At 39.7% G+C, this 20174-nt stretch overlaps 2 protein-coding genes across 2 annotated transcripts in view; one reads left to right on the forward strand and one right to left on the reverse strand.

Moving 5' to 3' along the window:
- Nucleotides 1-4491, reverse strand: part of LOC123230476 (zinc finger protein 420-like) — an 8934-nt gene extending 4443 nt beyond the window's left edge. The window contains exon 1 of the mRNA XM_044656624.1: nucleotides 4368-4491. Coding sequence (XP_044512559.1) covers nucleotides 4368-4491 — 124 coding nt within the window. The remainder of the gene's footprint in view (nucleotides 1-4367) is intronic.
- A 14683-nt stretch (nucleotides 4492-19174) lies between these two features.
- The window catches only part of LOC123230477 (zinc finger protein 345-like), a 5705-nt gene continuing 4705 nt past the window's right edge, over nucleotides 19175-20174 (forward strand). The window contains exons 1-3 of the mRNA XM_044656625.1: nucleotides 19175-19242; nucleotides 19622-19838; nucleotides 19998-20150. Coding sequence (XP_044512560.1) covers nucleotides 19175-19242; nucleotides 19622-19838; nucleotides 19998-20150 — 438 coding nt within the window. The remainder of the gene's footprint in view (nucleotides 19243-19621; nucleotides 19839-19997; nucleotides 20151-20174) is intronic.

Below are 20174 nucleotides of genomic sequence, written 5' to 3' on the forward strand. Positions count from 1 at the left end.
ACTCCTAGTCCTGCCCTTTTTTCTTTCATTTTCTTCATTTATTTTCCCTTATTTCCTTTTACACCAGTGTTTTGTTTATAATGAGTCCCCCTAATTCCCACCCTTATTTTACTTCTCTTTCTCTACCCTCCCTTCTTATTCCTCTCTTTTCTTTAGGGTCTTTTTAAACTTCCCCCCACACTCTCCTTCCCTTGTATTGCTTCCCTCCCCACCAGTCCTTTTGTTACCCTTCTACTTCTTTATAGGGCACAAATCAATTCATTGCCCAATGGATCTAATTGTTCTTTCCTCTTTGAGTCAGTTTCAATGCACGTAAGAATTAAGTATTTTCTGTGTCCAACCTTTTTACACTGCCAGTGTATTGTTCTCTCCTGCTCCTGCCATGTGCTTCTTTATGAAATATAGATTTACCCCATTTTGTCTCTTTTCCCATTTCTCTTAGTATTAACCTCTTTTTTAACCTCTATTTTTATAATATTTATGCACATTTTTATGTGCATATATCTTGACATTTCATCCTATACAGTTTGTCACTGTTCCCTCTAAATTCCCTTCTAGCTATCCAGGTGATAATAACAACTTTTAAGAGTTACCAATATCATCTTTTGTTATAGGAATACAAATCATTTGAGCTTATGGATCCTTTAAAAAAAGCTTATTTTTCCCCCCTTTTCTTAATTACTTTTTGGTGATTCTCTTGAGGTCTGTGTTTGGGCATCACATTTTCTATTTAAGTCTGGTCTTTTCATTATGAATGCTTGGAAGTCTTCTATTTTATTAAGTGACCATACTTTCCCCTGCAAAAATATAGTCAGTTTTGCTGGCTAGTTGATTCTTGGTTGTAGACCCAGTTCCCTTGCTTCCTGAAATATCATATTCCATGCCTTCTGGTTCTTCAGTGTAGATACAAGAAGATCCTGTGTTATCCTAACTGTGGTTGCATAGTATCTAAATGACTTCTATCAGTTTTTGATATTTTTTCCTTCGTCTGGTAGTTCTTGAATTTGGCTATAAAATTCTTGGGTGTTGTCAGGTGGAAATTAAATACAGGAGGTGATCTGTGAATTCTTTCAATCTCTTAAGTTTCCCTCTTCCTCAAGAATGTTGGGGCAGTGTTCTTGGATAATTTCCTTTAGAATGATGTCCATGGTTTTTCTTTTGTTGTGATCTTCCAATAGTCCAGTAATTCTTAAATTGTTTCTCCTAGATCTGTTTTCAAGGTCTGCAGTTTTGTCAGTTAGGTGTTTCATATTTTCCTCAATTTTTTCATTCTTTTGATTTTGTTTTATAGGTTCTTGCTGCCTTTTGAAGTCATTTGCTTCTAATTGTTGGATTCCAATTTTTAAAGACTGAATTTCATCCCTGGCTTTTTGGTCATACTTCTTTTGTTCTGATTTTCTTTGTAGGTCATCTTTCAGCTTCTTTGCCTCATTTTCCAGATGGTCAATTCTGGCTTTGAAGACACTATTTTCTGATGACTTATTAGAAAGTAGGAACCATAAAGACAGGAAGTGAGGTATAAAAGGGCATAAAAGGAGGTCAGTGTCAGTTTGTCAGTCTGTCAGTTGTTGATAGTTAGGGCTGGCAGTTGGGGGGAAGTTTGCTGCTGTGTGTTAGGTTGGTGGTTGGTGGTTAGTTGCTGGAATATAAAGATGGGCCTGAGCTTACTGAGAGGGCTTTTTGGCTTTAGCCTTTAGAAGCCTTTTGTGTTTGGGGGTTTTGGTTTGAGCTATTAGATTTTTTTCTTTCTTGAACTTTTTGGAAGTTCCCTGGTGTTCGTTGATAGACCTGATTGGGGTTGGATTAATGCTGATTGAGTTGGTTTTGTTTTGGCTGGATTGGGTTGGATCTTTGTGGCGTGGTTGTTATTAGTGTTAGCTATAGGCATTTATAGGTATTAAATATAGGTAGTTATTGGATAATTCGTATCTACATAGGACATTTTCTCTCTCTACCTCTTCCTATATTTTTCTCCTTTATGTAGGAATTAAATTAAGGTTGGACTAAATATAAGAAAATGTGGTTGCCGATATAAAAATTAATATATCTCAAATCAGAAGTGACGTTTTAGCAGTTTATTCATAGAAAGTGAAAGGAGAGGCATGTTAAAAAGGGTAGAGAAATTATCTAACTTAACCAGCTAAGTATTAGCTCCGGCATCCTGGTTCTACTCTGACAGGGCTCCCAAAGCCACAGCCAGAGGGCCCAGAGATAAATTGTGCAAAGGTTTCATCCACACTGCCTCTTCTGAGAGGGAGGCCTCTCTGCTGTTAATTTCTTTGGAAGTCAGGAAGGAAGGGTCAGCTTTTTCCTCTCATCAATCTGAAGTCCAAGGAAAGAAGATCCCAGAGAAGTGTTACCAAATGGTAGAATCTCACGTCCTCCACCAGCCTCCAAAACCTTGAAAGAGCTTGAAGACCTTGTGACAGGAAGTTTCAGCCACTTTAAAGACCTTTTTTTATGTCACTTCCTGCTCCTTCCTCCACTTTATTGGGACCAATTGTAGTCTTTTAAATTTTCTTAGGACTACCCAGGGGGCAGTCAGATGCTTCTGGAGTTGTAATCCCCTGTAGTAAGAGGTTTGTGAACTTCCACTACTTTAGTATTAAGTAGCAGTATATTTATTTGCTTCTGTTGATTAAATTTAAAAATAGGAAAGGGGATCCCCATCCCCCATGATCCTTTGGGAGACTAGTCTCCCCAATGGATCATTTAATATAATTGTCTTCGACCTTTAAAACATCTTCTAACTACAGGTGCGTACAATATTGTACCTTCTAAGAAGAAACTACAACATTTGGAGATAAGAGGGAAATAGGAGAGAGAGAGAGAGCAAAACCAGTGTTTGCTAGGGGCATTGTCAAAAAGCCAATTGGGGTGCAGTCTTCTTTGGCATAAAAATGTACATTTAGAATAACTGATCAATCCACTTCAGTTAAATTGCATACCAAAGTCCATTCTGAATCTTCTGATTCAGTGAAGGATTCTTTATGCCACTTCCTCTAAACAGTTAGTTTAGCAAGCTTCTTTTCCTGAAAATTTTCTTAAGCAAAAATTTTAAATTGTGTATTTTATATGAAAAATAATCTTTTACTATATTCTTTTACTGTTTTAATGACATTAAATTGTTGAATTGTTGAAAGCTGCTAGGAATTTTCTTTCCTCTGGCTTAAAGGGATAATATTAATTTACAACTCTACTATATTCTCATTAAAACTTAAAATTATTAAAAGCTGCTCTGTTATTTTGTCAAAACTCCTAATTTAATCCTTACAGAAACAAGGCCAGGGAAAGATGGAGGAGCTTCACCAGATGGAATCATTGGGGCTACTTTGCTGCCTCTACAGGGAGCCTGGATTCCTAGACATGGCCTTTGAGAGGGACAGACTCCCAGCCCAGGTAAGTGCATTTCAGCCCCAGATGGGAGCCCCATCAGCCAGTTAGGCCCTTCCCTGGCCCTGAAACAAGATAGTCTGGGAAGCTGCACCATCCTTCCTGCTGGGCCATTTCTGTCCCAACATCCCAGGCAGGAGGAACAGCATCCTGGCTCTCTTCTCAGTTTTAGGAGGGATTCTTTGGCCCTTGGGGAGCTCAAACCCCAAGAGCTCCCCCCAGGCTCTGCCTCCCATGTCAGATTTCTCCATGTGCACAAGTGAGTGCCAAGGATGATCACTGACTCCTTCTTCCTTGTCTAGGAAACATGACTTTGTTCTATCTGCTTGTCTGGGGACACTCACACCATCTTCCTCTGCTTTTTTTTAACCTGTTCCCTCTTGAATCTGGTCTGGAGCAGAGCCTGAAGGTATCCCTTGGTCTGTGCTCTCCTCAGGGAAGAAATTGTCCCCTGGTGCTGCTCACTGGCTTCTAGCCCAAGTCCTAAAGTCTACTTGGGCCTTTCCTGCTACTTCCTCTTTCCCATTTCATAGCCTTAGTCAACTAGTGTGGAGGAAAACCCTGATTTTTGCCAGACACTGCTCAGCACAAAGGAAGGGAAAACCATTCAGATGCCCTCCAGCCACGCCCACCCCGCCCAGTCTGACTGAGGAGACCCCTCAGCAGCTGTGTCCAGACAAGCATTTTGTGGACAGGATGGAGGGATCCATTGTGGGAGGGAAGGCTCTAAGGGTTCTGGGGACATCATTGGTTCCCATGTGGAGGATTCAGCTGGGAATCAAAGGAAGCTCCGAGGCCAGAGGCAGGAGGGAGAACATTCCCTGCAGGGAGACAGATAGCCTTTGCATAGGCCCAGAATCAGACCCTGGAAGACCATTTCCAAAGATCAGCTAGGAAGCCAGTGTCCCTGGATCAGGGGAGGAGGAGGAGGGAGATGTGAGTGGAGAAGAAGAGGCTGGAAGGTCAGTATATACCAGTGGAGATGGTTATAGGAATGGTCAGGTCCTTGCCAGTGACAGCCAGAATCAGGCAGGTGGGGATACCCCCAGAGAGGTCCCCTGTTCCTTTTGTTTCCACTCCAAAGTGTGACTCCCTCATTGGCCTTCTTCTACTGAGCTCCCTGACTAAGAAGAGTATGAGGAGTTTAGGGTGAACTCAGGAAGGGCTCTTACACAGAAATGGGACCTTTTTTCTCAGGATTGGAGCTTCGAGTCTTCTTGAGTAGAACTGTTTTTTACCAGAGACAGCAGCTGGGTAAATTCTTCTCTGTTCATTATACTTCCTAGCTGGTCTACTCCTTCTTTTGTTGGACAGGCTGTAGAGAGAGGGGCAAGTTTCTGGAAGGCCTGGGATTTTTCTGTGCAAATAGGGTTAGGGAGTTCCTGATGGAGGCATCCTGGCTTTGTCAGAAAGGCAACCTGCTCAATGACTGTGAAGATGAGATTAATCCTACCCTGCCTATTTTTAGATTTAATCACCAAACGTGTAAGCAACCCACTTCATTCCTCAAGTGGGGTAGGTCTATGACCCATGTGTTGTAAGGGTTAAATTTAGTGGTTGGTTTTAAATTATGTGAAATAATATGGTTGCCGGAGTTGTTATATCTCAAGTCAGAAGTTTATTTATATTTGTCTACAAAAGCCTGTTGCTGTACATTTGCTCTTAACTGTTTCTTAGTAGTGGGAGTTAATTTTTGAATATCTTTAATGGGTTTGGAGAAATAGAATGGGAACCAGCAGTTAAAATGAACCCTAAATATTCCTCTTTGGGGAGACACCATTGAACCTTTGCCTTAGAGACCTTGTGTCCTCTCTTATGCAATTCTAATAGAAAATGTTTGCTATTTTCTTGGCCAGCTGCTGCATTTGGTGAAACCAAGAGCAAATCATCCACATATTTAATTAAGCAACTATGTTTAAATTGAACATTATCTGTGTCTTGGGCCAGAATTTGTGCAAACAGTGTAGGGCTTTCCACATACCCATTTAGCAATTGACACCAGGTTCCTTGGGAACCTTTCCAGGTAAAAGCAAATATATTTCTGGAATCCTCGTGAATTGGTATCAAGAAAAATGCTGAGCACAAATCCACTACAGTATAGTATGTGGCTATGCTGGGAATAGAGGAAATTGTTGCGTTTAGGTTTGCAATCAAAAGATATCTTTTTATGACATGATTATTTACAGCACTTAAGTCTTGAACGAATCTCTATATGACTTTTCCATCTGGGCCTGATTTTGGCTTTTTAACAGGTAAAACGTGTATTATATTCTGATTTGCATGGAATTATTCCTTGCTCAATTAATGAAGTTATTGTTGGGATAATTCCCTCAATTTCCTCTTTTGATAGGGGGTACTGAGGAATGGAAGGAGGTGGCCCATTTTTCATCTTAATATGAACTGGATCAGCTGATTTAAGTAGGCCTACATTGGAAGAAGATGTGGCCCAAAGAGACTCGGGTATATCAGCTGGTATTTCAAAGGTGGGAGGCTCTTTCACCTACTGGTTTTCTGAGAGAAGTACAAAGAGTAATTTTGAAGATTCCTCATGTAATTCTAATGACATAGAGCCATCTGGAGCACATGTTATTGTAGCTTTTAGTTTACATAATAGGTCTCTTCCTAGCAGATTTGTGGGAGACCTAGATATTAGTAGAAAAGAATGTTCTACCAACAAGGGTCCCATGGATACCATTCGAGAAGAAAGTGTTGGGACCTTTTGAGGTGTTCCTGATACATTTATAGATCCAATAGGATCACATTTTATATTGGGTTTTATCCACCAGAACTGATTCTTGCAAAGGTGCTAGTGTTACTCCATAATCTTTTCTTTCCAATTTATCTTTCAACATTTTATTTTTCGCTCCTTAGTTCCTCCATTGACTCCCTGTCTTCTTCATTTTTTCTCTGGTGGCCTTCAACTACATATGCAGCTGCTTTCCTTAATTCTTCAAGGTTCATGCTGGACCAGTTTGGGTAGTTCATTCTAAAATAATCTCTTACAACTTTATAGCAGTTGTGTACAAACTGCTGCCTAATCTGTCTGACATCCCTTTCTCTAGAAAGATCCAGTTCTATATATCTACCTCTCAGTTCAATGAGTCTGTCCATACATTGGGAGGGAGTTTCATTTGTTTTTTGTTTTAAGCTTTCAAATTTCGTCCATGTGCCTGGTCTGTCAGAACAAACCCTCATTACTTTTAATAATGACTCTCTAGACTGGCATAATCTTGTGTAATCCTTTTCATTATTAGGGTTACATTTTGGATCATCATGTAGCCAATTTGTTTCCTTCCTTGGGCCTGATTAGTGAGAGAGATAATCTTATTTCTTTCCCTCCCTGTAAAAAAAAGGTTGCAGTAAGTTTTCAACATCCACCCATCTGGGGTCATATGCACAATATATACCCTCTAGGTTTTTTTTATTACCACCATTGGTTCTTCTTCAAAAGATGGACTGTCTTGTTTAAACCTGTCAATGTCTTGGGGGGTGAATGGTGAACAGTGTGTAAGGGAAAATATATCCTCATTCTTATTAGAAGTGGGTACTAACATCAGGAGGTATGGGGTTTCAGCTGGATTATTTTGTATTCCTGTCTGTGTGTTTGATGTTTATTCAATGGGGTAGGTAAGGGGACCAGGAGGAGTAGGTAAGGTGAGAAGGAGGGGTTCTGGGCAGGGAGGGACAGAGGGATAAGAGATAGGGGCAGGTTGGGGAATAGGTTTCACAAGGGAAAGGGGCAGGAGGGGCAGAGGGATAAGAGGTAGGGGTGGTGAGAGGGATGATTTTGGCAATGGAGGAAGGCCTGGGGTAAAGGCGGGGGCAGGGGGAGGGATAGGTTGGAGAGGTGAAAGGGGCTAGGATAGGGACAGGAGGGCAGAGGGAAGGTCAGGGTGGGGGAGGGCTGTAGCAGGAGGCAGAATAAGTTTGAAAGGGCCTGGGTCAGGAGGGGAAGAGGGAGGGATGGGGGTGGCATTAATTAGGCAAGGGGGAGAAGAGGGACTGGGGCAAATACAGGGGCAGGCAGATGATTGAGTTGATTAGGAGGAACAAGATTACATAATTAGGGTGGGATGGAGATTGAATTGGCTCCAATAATGAAGTATGGAGAGATTTTTTCTGAAGGATTTTTAAGTTTCGTCCCATGTTCTTTATAGATTTTTTTGGCTCCCATAAAGTAGTCTCCATACTTTCATTCTGAGCTCTGAGTATAAACAATTTTCCTATGAGTATCAAACCTATTTCACTGGCTATATACAGATATTGTGAAACGTTTTCTGAACATAATGAGCCGTTTTAAACCGAGAAAAGACAACATCTTTCCAATTCGGGTCATGCTAGTAAAATCCATGTTAACTGGTAATTTACTTATTAGATTCATTGAAAAAAATTTTTTAATTTTCTTTATATTTTTATTGTTTTTCATTTTATTTTCTTAGGCAATAGATAGCTCTATTGGCTATGGGTTAGAGTAAGAGTGTGGTCTTTTGGAGGACTTTATGCACACCCTTAAATCAACTAGCCTCAGGCTAAAAGGGATTAACATAGGACTCTTAAGTAACTATGGGGAAAAAACCCCAAAATTTGAACTTACCTTCTCAGTTGAAAATCGTAGAAACCAAGAAACAAAAAAAAGACTGACTTTAGATACTAAATGAAAATTTAAGAAAAAGTGAAGGAAAATTGAGGGTACTTTGTCAATCCCTTTGTGGTTGCCATATATGTAAGGGTTAAAGTTAGTGGTTGGACTTAAATTATGTGAAATAACATAGTCACTGGAATTACTATATCTCAAAGAAGTAGTCTAGGAGTCTGAATCCAAGGTTGATGCCATGATACAAGTTGTAGTCTCCAGTGAAGTTCCCTTGAAGACTATCTCCAGGAGATACTCTTCACTAGAGTCAACTTCACCAGCCTGACTGCTCAGAGATTTTCTTGGCTTTTATGGTGGTTTCCTATCCCTGCCCCTTTTCATGGGGGCCAGTCACAATTTCCAAATTGTCTGAGTTCTCACCTTTGGATTCACATCTTTCTGAGTGTGTGAACTCTTAAAAAGGTGGAGCTCTCCAAGTATCTTGCTGGCTTCTCACCTAGCATCAAGTAAGGTGTGAACTCACTAAATAGTTAGTGAGGTACTAAGTAGGGGTGTTTAAGCTATTGTCAAAGTTTTAACTTCAATTTAGACAAAGAGAACAAAGGATTCTCTTTTCACCAGTGTGAAACATAAAGAGAACCAAGAATTCCCTTTCACAATTGTTGAAAGTGGGAGAATTAGAATCAATGGACTGCCCCCTAGGCAGTCCCAAGCAAAGTCTTTGTTATGATTGGTACATGTAAAATGGGAGGAAGGCACAGGAGGTGATGAAAGGAATGGTCTTTATCAATTACAGGAACTTCCTGGAAAGCTCTCTTTCACCTTGAACTTGACCCTTGAGGAGCTCTGGCTGAGGATCTTGGACTGCTTTATGTTTCTCCTTAGAGCTATCATGTGACTGAGTGAAAAGACTGACTCCCTTCCTTAACTTCCCTGGAGGTACTAGCCTCTGGTGGGACCCCTTGATTGGGAGGAGGCCTCATGGGTAAAACCCTTTGTTAATTGACCTTTAGGCTTTTCAGCTGGGGTCTCTGGAGTCCTGCCATAGTAAAGCCAGGGCTTCAGCACATAGTCTAGCTCATTAAGCTAGATCTCTTACTCTGCCATCTTCTCATTTCTCTTCTTTCGCTCTTTCCTGTATTTTATAAATAAATTGTTAAAAAATCATTTGGAATTGTGTAATCAAATCCTGAAGGCCACACCTTTGACTATTCATTCCAGCCATAATAGTTTTTAATAGTTTTTACCCTTTACATGACAAATATATACAGACAGACTGGAGTGCTTTATGTTCTCCTAAAAATCTGCTTTCAGCAATCTGTGTAATAACCCTCTGGGGTAAATGTTCTGATTCTCTTCATTTCACAGTTGAGGAAACTGAGGCAAACAGGTTAAGGTTCTGCCAGAAGTTTTTCTGTTTTAAGGAATCAAACTTTTCCATTTTTTGGATAATTGCCTCTGTCTCAAGTTTGGCTAAGTATTTGTGTCCTTTAACTACAAAGTAAAACACCTCTGAAGCACCCTCTCACACCTGTGAATTTAGCCATTTAGCCAGAAAAAGAATCATCACTTCAGAGATGTGTGAAAGCTGGGACACTCATGCACTTATTGGTGGAGTTGTCCATTGATTGGCCATTTGAGGTGGAGTTGTCTATTGATTGGCTTTGCCCAAATGGCTTTCAAACTATACATGCCCTTTGATCTAGGCATATATCCCAGAGATCCCCAGCAAGGGGAAAAGACCTATTTATACAAAGATATTTATACAGCAGATCTTTTTGTGATAGCAGAGAATTGGAAATGAAGGAGCTTTCATTAATTGGGGAATGGCCGAACAAGTTGAGGTCTGTGATTATAATGTAACCTTGTTGGGTTATGAGGAATAACCAGCAGGATCATTTCAGTGAAACCTGGGAAGACTTCCATGAATTGATGCAAAGTATGAGCAGAAGCAGAACATTTTATAGGAAAACAGCAACATGGTGGGGTCAGAAGCTGTGAACAACTCAGCTGTTCTTAGCAATTCAGTGTTGTAGGACAATCCAAAAGGACTTCTGATCAGAAAAACCATCTGCTTCCAGAGAAAGAACTGATGGACTCTGAATGCAGACCAAAATATGTTTCCCTTTTTTCCCCTTACTTTCATTTTCTTTGGTTTGAGATTTCTTCCACAAAATGACTACTAAGGAAAAACATTTTATATGATTGCTCAGGTAAAGTCTAGATCAAATTGCTTCCTCTCTAGTGAATCTGGAAGGGGGAGAGAGAGAGAGAGAGAGAGAATGAATGTGGAACTCAATTTAAAAAAAAAAACAATGTTAAAAATTGTTTTTACCTATAATTGGGGAGAAAATAAATGTTATTCTATATACATCTCCCTTTAATTGTGAGATATGTATAAGATGTCTCTAATCTTCTTATAGTGTAACCTTTGCCATTTAGCTCACGTTTCTTAAAGCCATGTCTAGTACAGTATGGTGTAGGATTATGCTCTGAGCCTCATTTCCTTCCAGGCTGTATTCCAGTTTTATTAGCAGTTTTTACCAAATAAAGAATTTTCTCCGAAATTGCTTATTTCCCACTTGACAGGAGGTATTTTCTTTAATCTGTTCCATTGCTTTAACTCCTTATTTTACCAGTATGGCAGTTTTAGGATGACTGCTGACTTGTGATCTGGTCTGAACTGTGGTAGTCCTGTTCCCCAGTTATCCTGGCTTCTTTTCATCACTTTCCTTGATATGATTGATCTTTTCTTTTTCCTAAATGAATTTTGTTATGATTTTATCTAGCCCTGTCAGATACCCTCTTCCTCTTGGCATGAGGGAAAAAATTACATTTTTTTCTCCTGGACTATACTTTTTGATTTGATACTCTAAGAATTCTGTTCCATATGAATCCTCTTCTGTGAGGTTTCACTTGATAAAAAGTGTGGAGCTCCCCCTCTCTGAGGAGAGATGCCAAGGCTGACCTGACTGCTGTTTCCAGAAAATCTCTGTTCTCAGTATTCCCATAAAGCATGGTCTCAGCATTTCCTGGACAGTGTGTGAAGAAGCTGGGACAAGCAGACCTTGTGCCATCTACTGAGCTGATTCCCTCTTGGAAAGGAAGGGAGGGCTTTGGGGTCACAAGGGGTGAATTGTGGAAACATTCTCCATCTTGTGACTCAGTGCTGGGCCTGGTTCGATTCCCTTCAGTTCAGTTGTGTGCCTCATTGATATTCTGTCTGGTGAGGCAAGTTTATTCAATGGGGAGAATTGGGAGAAAGTCGCATTAAATTATTCAAACCTCTTCCCTGCCTGGCTGGGAAACTGGACTGCCTGTACATGCTGTTTAGAGACCCCCCCAGCTAAGGCTGAGCTTAGGTTGACCAGAAACACAGTGAGATTCTGAGACTGATGGAAGGAGTTTTCTCCTAATTGTACGTCTCAGGCATTCAGTGGGTCTTATCTGCGAACTGGGTCCATATTAATCAACTTGTTATTGCTTCTTTGTTCTCTTGATGGCTTGCAGATATTGGGAAGGAGTGGGACCCGCTTTTCAGGGAATGTCCTCTGTCCCTCCTCCCCATCCCCACTTGACAAGTCCTGATCCAATTAGAAAGCAGATGACACAACATTGGATTGTTTCCTTTGCATTCATTGGTTTTATTTAATTTATAACGTTTAAGGTAGATGAGTCTTTTCCCCCATGTGATGTCTAACCCTAAGCCCAGGAAAGGGCCTGGTCCTTATTGGTTAGGTATTTGGCAAATATAGCTTTAATAAATTGATGTGCTCAGAAGAGCAGAGCTTTGATTCTTCAGGCATTTCATCTTTCTTTTTAATTATTTTTTAAATTTTTTAGAAAAATTCTTTCCATAGTTCCATGATTTATGTTCTTGCTCCTCCTCCTTCCCCCCTCCCCCCCTCCAATCAACATTCATTTTGTAGGAAAATATAAGTAATGGGGTCACCAGGGATATTAAAAATCAACTATGAAGTTTGTGGGAACACTCTCTGGGATTTAAGAGAGACTAAAACTGAACACTGAAGTCTTGTACAGCTACACCACTCCCAACTGAAAAAAATAACAGCCAACTGTCACTCTGGCCAGAGGCCTTGAATTAACTGACAAGGTAACAAGTTGAAATTGGGTTTTAATTAGAAACAACTAAAAGGAGGGATAGGAATGACTACTCTAAAATCTTAACACCTAATAACAAAACCCAAAGGGACAGGGAAGGACTTATTCAACTACACTAATCTAAGCTATCTAACTAACAGGGCCCAAGGAGCTATACTGGAGTCTCTGGGTTTCTGCCTCACACCTGGAACCTGCCAAGCTTGAGTGCAGCTAGGGTTTGTGGCTTTGGGATTTCTCACTGCAATCCACTGATGATCTCTGGATGCCAGGAGCTACAGTTGTCTCAGGAACCAAGCAGTAAGGGTTTTGCTTGGAGCACTGTCTGCCAGAACTCCAATTTCACCTCTTCTCTTGGCTTTGTAGATCTTGTCCTTTTTAGATGCCACACCACACAGGATCCAGGGGAAAACAGGAAATAGGGTGTCCTTTGCTCTGAGGTCTCCCAGGCTGGCAACAGTTTTTGCCTACCACTAATGGAGTCCACACACAACACAGATAGACTTCCTCCTCCTTCATTCCAACCTGGAATTCCCAGCTCCAGCTCCTTCCTGCTAGGTACTTCCTAATCAATATATAATCAATATCTAATAACTAGCTAATCTAATCTTACTCATAACAATTTCCACTGGTTTCTTCATGTGTCATGGATCAAGACTTTTTTCTATATTATTGATAGTTATTGATAGTTGTACTATTGTGGTCATTTAGAGTTTAAATCCCAAATCATTTCCACCTCAACCCATGTGTTCAAGCAGTTGTTTTTCTTCTGTGTTTCCTCGCCTCTAGTTCTTCCTCTAAATGTGGGTAGCGTTCCTTTCCATAAATCCCTCAGAATTGTCCTGCGTCATTGCATTGCTGCTAGTACAGAAGTCTGTACAATGTTCTTCTGGCTCTGCTCCTTTCACTCTGCATTAATTCCTGGAGTTCTTTCCAGTTCACATGGAATCCTCCAGTTTATTATTCCTTTGAGCACAATAGTATTCCATCACTGTCAGATACCACAATTTGTTCAGCCATTCCCCAATCGTAGGACATTCTCTGTTCTTCCAATTTTTTGCCACCACAAAGAGCTCGGCTACAAATATTGTTTTACAAGTCTTTTTTCCTTATGATTTCTTTGGGGTATAATCTAAGCAATGCTATGGCTGGATCAAAAGTCTTTTAAAGCTCTTTGGGCATTATTTCAAATTGCCATCCAGAATAGTTGGATCAGTTCACAACTCCACCAGCAGTGCATTAATGTCCCAATTTTGCCACATCCCCTCCAACATTCATTACTCTCCCCTGCTATCATTTTAGCCAGTCTGCTAGGTGTGAGGTGGTACCTCAGAGTTGTTTTGATTTGCATTTCTCTAATTTTTAGAGATTTAGAACAGTTTCTCATGTGTTTATTGATAGTTTTGATTTCTTTATCTGAAAATTGCCTATTCATGTCCCTTGCCCATTTATTGATTGGAGAATGCCTTGATTTTTTGTACAATTGATTTAGCTATTTGTATATTTGAGTAACTAGAACTTTGTCAGAGTTTTTTGTTATAAAGATTTTTTTCCCCATTTTGTTGTTTCCCTTCTGATTTTGGTTGCCTTGTTTTTGTTTGTACAAAAGCTTTTTAATTTAATGTAATCTAAATTGTTTATTTTACATTTTGTAATTTTTTTCTAACTCTTGCTTAATTTTCAAATCTTTCCCTTTCCAGAGATCTGACAAGTGTACCATTCCATGTTCATATAATTTTCTTATAATTTCCTTCTTTATATTCAAGTAATTCACCCATTCTGAATTTATCTTGGTGTAGGTTGTGAGATGTTGATCTAAACCTAATCTTTCCCATATTGTTTTCCAATTTTCCAGGAGTTTTTGTCAAATAGAAGATTTTTGTCCCTAAAGTTGAGCTCTTTGTGTTTATCATAAACTGTCTTGCTGTCACTTACCCCAAGACTATTCCACTGATCCTCCCTTCTGTCTCTTAGCCAGTACCATAATGTTTTGATGACTGCTGTGTTATTGTATAGTTTAATATCTGGTACTACTAAGTCACCTTCCTTCATGTTTTTTTTCAATATTTCCCTTAATATTCTTGATCTTTTGTTCTTCCAAATGAACTTTGTTATAGTTTTTTCTAATTCTATTAAAATGTTTCATGGTAGTTTGATAGGTATGGCATTAAATAAGTAAATTAATTTGGGTAGGATGGTCATTTTTATTGTGTTAGCTTGTCCTACCCATGAGCAATCAATGTTTTTCCAGTCGTTTAGATGTAGTTTTAATTGTTTGGAAAGTTTTGTAGTTGTGTTCATATAATTCCTGTGTTTGTTTGGTATATAGATTCCTAAATATTTTATATTATCTAGGGTGATTTTAAATGGTGTTTCTCTTTCTACCTCTTCCTGCTGTGTTGTGTTGGAAATATATAGAAATGCTGATGATTTATGTGCATTTATTTTGCATCCTGCAAATTTGCTAAAGTTGTTGATTATTTCTACTAGCTTTTTAGTTGATTCTCTAGGATTTTTTAAGTAGACCATCATATTATCTGCAAAGAGTGATAGCTTAGTCTCCTCATTGCCTATTTTAATGCCTTCAATTTCTTTTCTTCTCTAATTGCTACTGCAATTAGAGTTTCTAGTGTTTCTAGTACTATGTTGAATAGTAGAGGTGATAATGGGCATCCTTGTTTCATACCTGATCTTACTGGGAAAGCTTCTAATTTATCCCCATTGCACATGATGCTTGTCGATGGTTTTAGATATATAGTATTTTTTTAAATTAAAAAAAAATTTTTTTTTATTTTAAACCCTTAACTTCTGTGTATTGACTTATAGGTGGAAGAGTGGTAAGGGTGGGCAATGGAGGTCAAATGACTTGCCCAGGGTCACACAGCTGGGAAGTGTCTGAGGCCGGATTTGAACCTAGGACCTCCCATCTTTAGGCCTGGCTCTCAATCCACTGAGCTACCCAGCTGCCCCCTATTTATTATTTTTAGGAAAGGTTCTTCTATTCCTATACTTTCTAGTGTTTTCAATATTTATGGGTATTGTATTTTGTCAAAAGCTTTTTCAGCATCTATTGAGATAATCATGTGATTTTTGTTTCTTAGCTTGTTGATATGGTCAGTTATGTGGATGGTTTTCCTAATGTTGAACCATCCTTGCATTCCTGGTATAAATCCCACCTGATCTTGATGGATAACCCTTTTGATCATTTGCTGGAGTCTTTGCTAGTATTCTATTTCAGATTTTTGCATCTATGTTCATTATGGAGATTGGTCTGTAATTTTCTTTCTCTGTTTTTGATCTACCTGGCTTTGGAATCAATACCATATTTGTGACATAAAAGGAATTTGGTAGGACTCCTTCTTTGCTTATTATATCAAATACTTTGTATAGTATTGGGATTAGTTGCTCTTTGAATGTTTGATAGAATTCACTTGTGAATCCATCAGGCCTTGGTGATTTTTTCTTAGGGAGTTTTTTAATGGCTTGTTCAATTTCTTTTTCTGATGTGGGATTATTTAAGTATTCTATTTTTTCTGTTGTTAATCTTTGCAATTTATATTTTTGTAAATATTCATCTATATCTCCTAGATTGCTATATTTATTGCCATATAATTGGGCAAAATAGTTTTTAATGATTGCCTTAATTTCCTCTTCATTAGAGGTGAGGTCTCCCTTTTCATTTTTGATACTGTTAATTTGGTTTTCTTCTTTCCTTTTTTTATATGATTTACCAGTACTTTGTCTATTTTATCTGTTTTTTCAAAATACCAGCTTCTAGTCTTATTTATTAATTCAATAGTTCTTTTACTTTTGATTTTATTAATTTCTCCTTTGATTTTTACTATTTCTAATTTAGTTTTCATCTGAGGAGTTTAAATTTGTTCATGTTCTAGTTTTTTAAGTTGCATGCCCAATTCATTAACCGCTGCCCTCCCTAATTTGTTAATATATACACCCAGTGATATAAATTTTCCCCTTAGAAGTGCTTTGGCTGCATCCCACTGAGTTTGGTAGAATGTCTCATCATTGTCATTCTCTTCAATGAAATTATTAATTGTTTCTATGATTTGTTCTTTCACGAAATCATTTTGGAGAATCATATTATTTAATTTCCAATTAGTTTTTGGTTTGCCTCATCATGTATTCTTACTAATAACTATTTTTATTGTATTATGATCTGATCAGGCTGCATTCATTATTTCTGATTTTTTGCATTTGTTTGCCATGTTTCTATACCCTGTTACATAGTCTATCTTTGTGAATGTTCCATGTGCTGCTACAAAGAAGGTGTATTCCTTTTTTGTTGCTATTTATTTTTCTCTATATCTATTTATTCTTAATTTTTCTCAGGGTTCCATTCACCTCTCTTATCTCTTTATTTTTTGGTTTGATTTATCTAGATCTGATAGGGGAAGGTTGAGGTCCCCCACCAGTATGGTTTTGCTATGTATTTCTTGTATGATACTATCTAAACCTTCTCTTTTATCATGATGTTCTGGTAAACCAATGATTCTTAAATTCTCTTCTAGCTCTGTTCTCCAGATCTTTGGTTGAATCAATGAGGTATTTCATATTCTCCTCAAATTTTTCTTTTTTTCATTTTGTTTAATATATTCTTGCTGCCTTGTGAAGTCATTTGCTTCTAGTTGTTGAGTTCTGTTTTATAAAGACTGAATTTCATCCCTGGCTTTTTGGTTATCCTTCTTTTGGTCTGATTTTCTTTGTAGATCATCTTTTGCCTTCTTTGCTTCATTTTTCAAGCTGGCCAATTCTGGCTTTTAAGACTTTATTTTCTTGTTTTAGTTCATGTATTTCCTTTTTCAAATTGTCTTCAGCCTTTCTTGATTGCTTTTTGAGTTCCTGAAGTTGAATTTTGAGATCTTCAAAAGCCTGTGTCCAGTTCACTTGAACTATTTCCTCTCTTATTTCTATTTCATTTACTCTTTTCACCTTCTTGAAAGAAGCTGTCAATTGTCATTTCTTTTCTCTTTTTCTGTTGCTTACTCATATTTTTTCTTTTTCTGTTCTGCTAGTTTGAGCAGATGTATTTAATGATCTTTGATGAAAGATCTTCCCCTAGCTGGCAATTGAGGTTTGTAGTTACTTTCTCTGCACTCTCAAGACTTCTTATCTGTCTAATTGATGTTATCAAGCCTGTATTGATTGAATTAGTTTGTACTTCTTAATCTGCCCTGAGGCTAAAACCTCCAGAGGAGAAAAAAAACCATTGAGGGACAAGAAGGAGCATTTTCACTGAGCTGAGCTGTCCAGCAGTGGTGTTCCCCTGCTCTGTCCTTGTGTTTGATCTGGTTTTCTTTCCTCTTGAAGCCCTTTGTTCTCTATCTGGGTATGAGGAAGCTAAGCTGTCTGTGGTCTGAAGTTTGGCTCTCTCTAAACCACCATCTTCCAAGAATTTTTTCTGTGTTTTTCTGGTTTTCTCCTCCAGTCCCCTCTCCAGTGCCTGTGTTCAACAACCTGAGTCCGGCTCCAGCAAGGCCCTCTCTCCCAGCCAGTTGCTCCCACCCACCCTGAGATTTCAGGGGCACATGGAAATTTCACATAGCACGTGGGGGAGGCGTCTTGGCATTCCCCTTCTATACTCTCAGGCCAGACAGTTCAAGAATTCAAGCCTTTTTCTTGGTGTACCTCTTTAGCTGTCCCAAAGTAGGGTTCCCCCTGCTCCATCCCGTTGTTAAATTTTTTCCTCTTTCTTCTTGAAGTGCATTGTTTTCTATCTCAGTGTATAAAGGTGCCAAGGTTTTAAGATTTGCTCTGTCTAAGCTGTCATCTTCCCAGAATTCCAGTTTCAACCATTTTCAATGGCTTTACCACTTGTCTGGAATATTTTCCCTTCACATTTCAGATCACTGACCCCTTTAAACTTCCTTTTAGTCGCAACTAAAGACTAATAACTTTCTCCAGGAAACATTCCTCATCTTTCTTAGTCAGAGTGCCTTCATTCTTTCCATTCTTCCTTATTTCTCCTAGACAGAGTTTGCTTTTATGTCCATGTGTCTGTGTATTGTTTCCCTCCCTCACTGGGCTGTGAGTTCCTGGAGAGCAAGGATTGTCTTTTGCCTCGTGGGGAATCCCAGAAGTGTAGAACAGGTGCTGCATGTGGAGGGAATAGAAATGAAAGTTTGTGGTCCTTGAGATGCCCTATGTGTGTCCTGCATCTGTATCTACCTCCTTTCCTTCCCTGTGGTTCTGCAGTCCAACACAAGAAGCATCCTCCTGGAGCATATGGGATATCACAAGATTCTTTCCATGGTCTGCTCTGTTTTCAGCTTTAGCCCTCCTTTGTTTCTTCCTTCCTCCCTTTCTCCTTGTCTGTAGTTTTTAAAAGAAGCCTCTTTCTGTTCTCATGTTCTTCTGCTGCTACTGTTATCATCAGTTATTCATTCCTTCATTTCTGCTGCTTGGGGTATTCAAGAAACACATGATCTCTTCCCTCCTGGGTCTCTTCCTAAAAATACTTCAAACTCATTTTCATTTGTGAACATCTACTGTTCTGTCCAGCCTTGTGCAGGTCACATTTGCAGGTTTGGGGAGTGAAATTTAACCAAAGGATGAACTGAGTCAGCTCTTAAAGGAAGACAAACTGGGGAATGATCCTTGTCAATAAAAGGGGTCAGTGGCTTGCCTCAGTGCTCCAAACCCTAAGCAGAAGGATAGATCTCTTTGGTAGGTTTGGGGGAGGACAGAATAAAGAGCAGATAGACTAAGTGATGTCTGTCATAGGATGGAGGGTCACCATTGTTATAGAGCTGGGATAATCAGGGACACTGTGACTGACTGGAATAATCAATAATAAGGCACTAGCAATGCCCCGGCCCTCCTTCTTTCTTCAGTCTAAGAAGAGATTCTTGTGTTAGTCTAGTGCAAGTTCCTGGCCCCGACTTTGGACAACAATGGAGACACCTCTGAGATGGGTCGGGGGTGTAGAAAGACTAGACCTGACTCCCTGGGGCTCACCTGAATCTTCCGAAGTCAGCTAATGCCTTGACATGAGTCTAGAACAGTGATCAAGTGCTCAAGAGCTGGTTTCTGCACTTCACCTATTGCAGGATGACTAAATGTGGAGTTGAGTCAGGAGGCAGAGAACCAGGATTCAGGCAGTTACAAGACAAAAGCAGGTAATGGTAAATAGATCATTAAGTAAATGGTACGAGATCAGCTCAGCCTTCTCCAAGGATAGGTCACCCTTGGCTGCATCCCGTGTACCCACAATCTCTGGAACACATTCTCTACTTTCTTGTGCCTACCAGAGTGTCATAAGTAAAAACGGATCTGGGGGCTCATCACCAGATTGATGAGCATTTATTAGGAGAGAGTGAGTTTGAGAGAGAGAGAGATCTGAGCCTTTCTAGATCTCATTCTCAATTCACCGTGTTCACTAGCTAGAGATCAGGAAAACTCAGAGACAAAATCCCAGTTCAGAGAGCCAGTTACTTCTGGGAGAGGTACAAAAGCTCCTTCTCCTGCCTTGCTTGCCTTTTACTTTTACCTTCCTAGCTGCCCTCTCCATGGCTCAGGTTCTGGCACATTGGTGACAGTGAAAGTTCCTGCTCTAGGACACAGCAACAGGGCAACAGACTCCTATATCCCACCTCTGGGGCCCTGGGGATCCAAGCTGCACTGCAGGTCTCCTAGAGATTACACTTCCCGCAATAGAAACTCCTCGGCTTCCTTCCGGAGCATCCTAGAGCTGCTTTTCTCAAGCCTCCATTGGGTACTTAAGACTCAGATCCAGCAATCACACTAACAAAGGGCGGGATCTCTGGGTCCCTCTCTTCTCTGTGTGTCAATTTCCTCCTGTAACTGACCAGTGTTGGGCTCTGCATTGTGATGTAACTTTTATCCCTCTTTGCTCTGCCTTGGGCTGCTCTAGGAGGTGGTGACTTTCAAGGATGTGGCTGTGCACTTCACACAGGAGGAGTGGCGCCTCTTGTCCCCTCCCCAGAAGGAGCTGTACAAGGAGGTGATGCTGGAGAATGCCCGGAACCTGCTCTCTGTGGGTAAGGAGCCTCTCCATGCTGCCCAAGTCTGCCATCCAAGGGAATATTTC

This window comes from Gracilinanus agilis, chromosome 1 (assembly GCF_016433145.1).
Source record: "Gracilinanus agilis isolate LMUSP501 chromosome 1, AgileGrace, whole genome shotgun sequence".
Taxonomy (NCBI): domain Eukaryota; kingdom Metazoa; phylum Chordata; class Mammalia; order Didelphimorphia; family Didelphidae; genus Gracilinanus; species Gracilinanus agilis.